This window comes from Cariama cristata, unplaced genomic scaffold (assembly GCF_000690535.1).
Source record: "Cariama cristata isolate BGI_N322 unplaced genomic scaffold, ASM69053v1 scaffold7883, whole genome shotgun sequence".
Taxonomy (NCBI): Eukaryota; Metazoa; Chordata; class Aves; order Cariamiformes; family Cariamidae; genus Cariama; species Cariama cristata.
Window position 1 is genome coordinate 1 of NW_009607742.1, and position 8257 is coordinate 8257.

The 8257-nt window shown below is 42.1% G+C and overlaps 1 protein-coding gene across 1 annotated transcript; it reads left to right on the plus strand.

Moving 5' to 3' along the window:
- Window positions 1-268: 268 nt before the first annotated feature.
- On the plus strand, window positions 269-6218 carry LOC104159047 (beta-glucuronidase-like; the record flags this gene model as incomplete). The annotated part of the gene is made up of 6 exons (XM_009696853.1): window positions 269-447; window positions 831-977; window positions 2148-2232; window positions 3773-3949; window positions 4589-4724; window positions 5999-6218. Coding segments are annotated over 6 exons (882 nt in total), but the record flags the coding sequence as incomplete, so codon positions are not given.
- Between the last annotated feature and the right edge of the window lie 2039 nt (window positions 6219-8257).

Here is an 8257-nt window from a genome sequence, read left to right on the forward strand (position 1 = left end):
AGGGCAGCTCCCCGAAACAGCAGGCAGCAGCTTGTTTGTAACCTTAATCCCTCTGCTTCTCCAGACAGCCAGGGTCTGAGTATGCACGTGGCAGTGCCCCTCAGAAAGGCAGACGCCGCGCAGAGAGGTGGTGCGGTCAGCTAGAGATGGCTCCTGGGGCGGGAAACGCTCTGGGAGCGCGCAGGGAAGCAGTGGTGCCCAGCTAACGTGTGAGGAGAAGCCCCGGCCTGGCAGTGTGATGGGGTGTGATTTCTCTCTCCCACCCCAGATCCGTGGCAAAGGCCTTGACTGGCCTCTGGTTGTGAAGGACTTCAACCTGCTGCGCTGGCTGGGGGCAAACTCTTTCCGCACCAGCCACTACCCCTACGCCGAGGAGATCATGGACCTATGCGATGCCTATGGCATCGTGGTGATCGACGAGTGCCCAGGAGTGGGGATTAAAATGCCGTAAGCAATTCCTCAAAAGACCCTTCCCCCTGTTTCTGTGTTCCACTTCGAAAGTGTCCCCCTCCCGTCCTGCAGCGCCCGTTGTCCTGATAATGGAAGTACTTTGCTCTATTTAGAAATCGGTCCGTTGCACCACATGTGCGTAGTGAGGTTGGGCAACTGGAGGGCGTTTTGCCACATGGCCGTCACGTCATTTGGTCTGGCTCGATTAATGAGCCCAAACCAGAGCCCTGAACTGTGCAGCAGGCTTTGGGGAAATAGGGCAGTGTCAAGGCTCAGCTGTGCTTATACACCCCAGAGGGTTGTGTTTTTCACAGGGAAAGGCAAAGGGGATGGATTTTATACCCTCACCTCACCAGGTCTTGCTTCCTTTTGTCTTTAAGCGAGAGCTTCGGGAACAAGTCTTTGCAGCATCATCTTGTTGTGATGGAGGAGCTGATCCGCAGGGATAAGAACAGGCCGTCAGTCGTGATGTGGTCAGTAGCCAATGAGCCGGCATCAGAGCTGCCCCCAGCAGCTTACTACTTCAAGTAAGTGCATCTGCTTGTACAGAGAGCTGAGGCTTGTTTCCTGGCAGATGATGCATCTTGTTCCTTTGGGATGGCACAGAGCAGTAAAGAGAGGGCAAGCATGTTTTTGGGGAACTCTGGAACAGTAACCTGCAGATGCAAACTAAAAGTGTAACTGCTGCATGTGTTGAACTGATGCTCAGAACCACACAACAGTCTGAACTTGTTGCTTTTGAACCAGTAAGGCTCTGCAAAATTACCAGGAGCCCATTTGGTCTGAGCTTCTCATCTTGACCTAAAGGTCAAGCAAAAGCAGACCTGATGGGAACAGGATATTCCTTGTTATCAATGGAAGACAAGTGCTAAATTCTTTGAGAATTACAGCAAAGCTGTAAAATAATTGGCCTTTAATTCTGTAGACAAGGTTCTTCAGTTAATGCTAGTTACTTGTTCTGCAGGGGATTGTGACACCCCACTTCAAAGCCACTGCTTCGAGTCCCTACAAACCACTTAGTTTTATTTTTAAAGAGATTTAAGCTTTGGATAGCCAAGAGTCATCTCTGTAATGCGGTAGCATTAATGTAGGTGCATTAAGAGGTAACTGTGAAGTGTCATACTTCAGAACAATCCACCACTCTCCTGCAATGCTGAGGTAGCAGCAGAGCTTGACCCTCCCATTCTCTGTCTCATCTCCCTCATTCAGGGTTTCCTCAAAAGCACACAGCCTTTGATTGCTCTGCCTGCTGTGGCATAGGGCTTGGGCCTCATGCTTTTGCAGGAACATATCCTAAGAGTTGATCAGAAACGTCCCATTACCTCTCTTACATTTTTGTCTTCAAACTCACTGTCCCTTCTCCAATTTCTAAGCTGCTGGCACCAACAGGCAAATTAACATGCCCATGTTTGGTATACTTCTACTCTGGTCTTTTTTCAGGTGGGATAGCAACCAACTTTGTGACAGATAGTCTCTTTGCCATGGTATTTATACTCCTACAGAACTGGCTAGAATTGCAGGCACTTTATAGCAGATGATCACAAAGTATCCTGCAGCATTTAATTAAAAATACTCTGTCTGCTAAATCAAAAACAGCTCCAAATGTCTGTGGGGGGTGGAAGGACAGGCAGCTTGGGGAAATGTGGCTATGCTTCCCCACGCTGTTGTTGAACTCTTGTTTTACTATTTGCAAACAGGACAGTGATAGCTCACACTAAAGCTCTCGATCCCTCCAGACCAGTAACCTTTGTGACAGATGCTAATTACGCTCTTGATCGTGGTGTAAGTTTACTTTATTTTCTAGCTTTTTTTAAATTTCCTCTTCTTGACATTTGTTTTACAGTCCTTTCCCCCCACCTCCCCAAGTTTACTGGAGATATTTAACACAAAGAGGCAGAAGAAAACTTACATTTGTTTCTAGTACAAAGCACTTTATCCTGTAGTTGTAGTCCAGCTGAAAAAAAAAAAATCTGTAAGAGAAAAGAACAGTTCTTTGTCTTGAATGAAGTATGCAGGATCAGAGCCCTGGATTCCATTAACATTGCCATGCTTTACTATTCCGTTGATTCTGTTTACTGATGCTCAGGATTTTCACTTGCAATTAAACCAAAGCTTAAACCTCTTTAAAATGCCAACAGCCCTTATGGAAGTCTAAAGGAAGGAAGCTTTGCTTTAATTCCTGCCTTAAACTGCTCTAGATCTTCTTTGGCAGACATCTGTTAACGTTGAATAATCTAAAGGCTCTTCCAGCTTCATAATTAGCTGTATAAATAGCCAAAAGGCACTTTTCTTGGATGTCTGCGCCTTAAGCTGGCCATAGCATGAACCAAGGATCTTTAACACACATAAATGTTTCTGGAGTAGTTACCTGTAATTTTTAATTTTTCAAGACAGCTTTAGAATACCTGTCACTACTGTACAATAAACACTTCTGACAGGCGAGGTTGTAGGTACATGGTACTACCACATGTCCCCGCTACAGGTTACACTTTGTATTTCTTTTGAGCTGTCCTACAATTAACAGGAATTCTGTAACGGAGAGGTCTGTTCCTCCCTGGCCCAGGAAAAAAAAAACAAAACAAAATCTGGTGGCCTTAGTTTTGAAGGAGCCCAGCAGGCACCTGCTCTTGGGATGTTGCATCAGGCACACACACCCTGACTCTGACATTGCATCCCCACGAGCATGTTCTGACTAGCTTGACGAGACACAGGAAAACAAAACCAAAGAATAGATCTCATACACTGATGTGATATTAGAACTTTTTTTTCTTTTATTACAAAACATGTTAAGAGAACATTGAACAAGTTACATACAACATCACTTCATCTTCAGTGGGCTTTGTGCCCTTTTATCATACTCTCCATGTGGTAGAAATGGCATATAACTTGCAGAATGCTTAGTCTTAGTATTGCACCATTGATGCACAAATTTAGTTGCTAGTCAAAATATTTGACCACTAACTTGATAATCACATTCCAATACTCAAAAAGTACATCTAAATGTACCAGCAAGCCAGAGACATCTTAGAAACTCAAAAACTTCTAGCAAACCTGAGGATGAAATGGGTTGATCTTGTCTAACTCTTTGCTGTGACTTCCTAAGTCTGTAAGAAAAATGCCAACTTAATATGCTATTAACTTATTAAATTTATCCTTTTTTTTTTTTCTGGGAAAGATGTCATGTTGGCAGGGCCTGAGTGGTGGGGAAGAGACTTTATTCTATGTAAAACTGGATTCCATGAAATGAACCAAAAGGAGGTTTATGAGTGGAGGTTGTCTACCTTGAGCTCTGTGACAAAACACTCTCACTTTGTTTTTGTAGGCGCCTTATGTGGATGTAATTTGCGTAAATAGCTACTTCTCCTGGTATCATGACCCAGGCCACCTGGAAGTTATTCCACTACAACTCACAACACAGTTTGAGAACTGGTATAAAACCTACCAAAAACCCATTATCCAGAGTGAATATGGAGCAGACTCGGTTCCTGGACTTCACAGTGTAAGTGTTACAGATCGCCTAGATGGAAAAAAGCACTGGTCTTCTTATAGGGTCAGCAAAATTAAATTAGAAGAGATGGGGACCATTGAGTCTGACTACTTAGTTTTGAGATGCATTAGCTTGCAAGCATCTGAAAGACTCCAGGATTGTAATCCTGCTCCGCTGAAATCAATGAGCTTTGCCACTGACTAACAAAGGTTAGATTCTACCTAAAGAGAAGGGTTTTGGCTTTGACAAAAAGCACTGAGCATTCTGAAATCTGTACTTTGGCATTTGTAGAAAATGCTTCATCAGAAGATATGACACTGGAGACTGGACATTCATTTCACGATGCTGTCCTGCATAGAAGGGGGTGGCACTACTGTACCTATCATCACAAAGCACCATTGCCAAGCAAAACCACAGACCTCCCCCCTGCCCCCCCGTATACCTGGCATTATGTTTGTATTTTATGTGCATTTCCCCTTGCAATTTCAGTAGTTGCTAATTGTCACTAAATATCCATTGTTAATGCAGCAGCAATGAAAAGACCAAGCAATTGTAAAGCTTGTCTTCAGGAAGCAGGTCCCCAATAAATAGAGCCTTTGCTGAGATTAACTGTCACCTTCATTCAAGGCCACCTCTTTTTCCTGGCTGTAGGATCCACCTCTTATGTTCAGCGAGGAGTATCAGAAAGCTATGCTAAGAGAGTACCATTCTGTTTTTGACAAAAAGAGGAAAGAGTATGTGATTGGGGAGCTCATATGGAATTTTGCTGATTTCATGACTAATCAAGGTAAGCTTGTATTTATATTCTAAACAACTCCCCATCCTCCCTGCAAGTTTAAAATGGTTTATGACACACAAAGACTATTGTGCTGTAGGCTAGGACAAAAGGGCCCTCTGCTTACCAAGATAGAGCATAGCTGGGTTCTGTGACAAAGTCCAGCAGGGCCAGAGGCAAGAGGGAAGGTCCTGCCTGCACTTAATGCATCCCCTCTCTCCAGCTTGAGCTCCGAGATGTCCCACCTGCAAAGATGCTACCCAGAACATGAGACAACACGCTAGGGCAGAATGCCATGGAAGCTTGTGAGCAGACCCAGATTATTTCTATTTCTTGGCCATCCTCAATTCAGAGCTTCAGTCAGCTGTTAGGGGTGTGTCTCACTTGCTTCCTATTTCATCTACAACTGCCCTTAGTAACAGAGCACCTTAAATAATGTGTTATTAACTTGGTAGAGGTTTAGCAATAGAGGATGATATGTCACACTGGTAGACAACTGTCTATCATGACACTCCATCTGCTATTAATAAATAAGTGCATTTGCAAAGTATGGGGCATTACTTAATCTACAGTGCAGACAGTCACACGGAAATTAAACCATTACAACTCAAAAGGAGACCTAGTAAGGAACCAGTTATACATATGCCACCTGCAGTGAGTTAGGGTGAACAGTCACTGATAATTTCAGTCAGAGAGACACCATTAAGAATAATCTGTAGAGCACCAATACAGGTATCAGAAAGCTAAGTCATCACAGAGAAGCAGTCAGAAAAGTAGTATCAGTTTCAAATAGGAGGATGGAGAAAATGTAGACAAGTTCATGTACACATATGCAGTTCCAGACTCTCTACGTGTTGCAATCATCTTTTCTAGTTTCCTAAGAAAACTAAAATAGGCAAAAAGGATATTGACAGCACTAAAGGACAGGACAGTCAAATAGTAATCAACATTTTCACCATCAGATTTCAAGGTGGAACTAATGGCAGGAGTATCTGCTGTAAATATAATACTGATCAGGTTAATGGGCACACCTGAATTAACTGTCATCGACGTACCAGTTGTAAATACAATGAATTGCAGCTATATTCTTCAGTTACATCAATTAATCTTGCCAAGATGACGCAAATTACACCTGCCAAGTTCCCCGTTGTACCTGACTATGTGTAGAAGAAAGTGCATAGGTCTCTTCCACCTAACTTGATCTATTACACACATTGTAACAGTTCGCAGTAGGGGATATAAGAGCATTTTATATATACTTGCTTTATTTTATAACTTCTCTACAGGGACCACACGTGTTTTGGGGAACAAGAAAGGAATATTTACCCGCCAACGACAGCCCAAATCAGCTGCATTTGTTCTCAGAGAAAGATACTGGAAGATTGCAAATGAATCGAGCTGTCTTCCTCCTATAATAAAATCACATACCCTCTTTCTAAAATGAAATCAAAAGGTATCATGGCTGGGTACTATGCTGAACCTGTTCATTAAATTTCTGTTTAAATAATATTTATGCCTGACTCAAGTCTTGCAAGTCTAATGCAATTTCTAGTCCACCTGAAGCAGTTACTACGATACAAAGCAGATCAGAAAGACTAGTTTCCTATGCTTAGCCATGTCTGTAGGCTTCTTGTTTCCAGGTAGTAAAATGAATATTCAGAGTTTTGAGGAGCTGAAGTTAGAGATCCTGACTGAGGTATCTGTTTATGGCAAAAAAAAAAAAAAAAACCAACAAAAAAACCATGATGCAAATCAATGCTGAAGACTTAAAAAAAAAAAAAATCCAAGTTACTCAAACATCACATCCCTCCAATGCAGATGAGGTTTTCCAGTTATATTCCCCTAAGAGTTACACTACTCAGATCACAGCAAATTGTCCACAGGATTACTGAAGAGCACAACTCATATAGCTTCTCTGGCTGGACAGAATGCATGTGGCTGGCTCAGAAATTCTGAGAGTTCACAGCATTCAGAATGTATATGAACCACTACTTCTGTGAGGATACCCAACATACTCCAATACGGCATGAAATTCATACTACAGCAGCAAGGTGGAGAATGTTAGATAGGTAGGTACTACATCAACTGAACTCTTGTTTTAAAACTATTTATTTTACTCACAGTACCAGAACTGCCGCTATTAGATACGGTTTTGCCTTCCAGCATGGAAAGGCTTCCTTCATATTAAATTGACGCTACGCGCTACAGTAATAGTAGTCTAGAGGTTAAGTTTGTTCTAAACCTTTTTGATACTCGCCTGAAGCATTCTGGGGTAGGGTGATGTGTAGATTAACGTCCAGACGCTACTTTAGAGAGTAATGTAGTGTAGTAACATCCCTTTCAAGCTGCACACCAGTCTTAGAGGACTGTAAACGCCGGGCTTTAAACTGTAATACATTATGCCAATACTCACAGAAAAGCTCAGAACATTTAGTCTTCAAACTTATTGCAACATCCCTGGGTTGTCCCAAGAGCAGGGTCACCCGTAGCAGGACCACAAAATTGGAGGCTGCCTACTGAATTTTGGGAAGTTGGCACAATTACGTAGTTTCATTATTCTGATTCACCGATACTGTGTGAAACTGTTGCTATGACTACTTTTTCTGCAACTGGCTCTTCTGCTAGCTTCTCAAGAAAGTGACCAAACCATCTGCCAATATAAAGAAAATATCTGTTCTTATGTTGAGTGGTGGCCAAATTCTCTTTCCTTTAGATGTGGCACATGAGAAATCAACACCACCTTCCACGTGCAGAATAAGGACAGACATGTTTACTGCAGACTTCAAAAGAATTTTTCTTGAGTTTTTAAGGGAAAAGAAGAAACATACTATCAACATTCCTTATACCCTGTTAGGTCTACAGATTTTCTATGTAACTAAAACCCCAGAATATAAAAGTCTATCCACAGTAAAAAGACCCTTGCTCAAATGTACCATGATATAAGACTGAATACCATATTTAAGCCCACTACCAGTGTTTGAAAGTCATTTCAAGTTCACAATCTCTAATTTTTTTAAAAAATCATTTTCTTCCCCATTTCAACAGACATGACATACCAACAGCTGCCACATCAAAATACAGGTAAAGAGTTGACATTGTTAACTCATTACAAACTAGGGCTCAGATCCCTATGATAACACACAGGGCTTGCAGTTGCAGAAGCAAGCTATTACTTTCATTCAGTCCAACAAAACAGATGCAAAGTTTAATCTTCAGACATGTGGTAAGCACGCATTTCGGAGTCCTAGTTCCTGTTTGTTCTTAACAGCTCAGTGCAACTGGAAACCCAAGCCACCTATCCAACACCCAAATGTTCCCTCCCTCTCCCCCAAATCCAGGAAAACATACAGCAGTTTCCAGATACTTTGTGATCTTGTTGGAATGGAGTTAAAACAGACCTACAGAACCAAGGAAAGCAGGAAGTGATAAAAATAACATACTTAACAGGTTTTTTTTGCATGTTGCTTAAAGAATTGTAAACAGTTAAAGCCTCAAGTCAATGCTGCTCAATATTTACACACCCATATGCCCATACATTCAGCAGG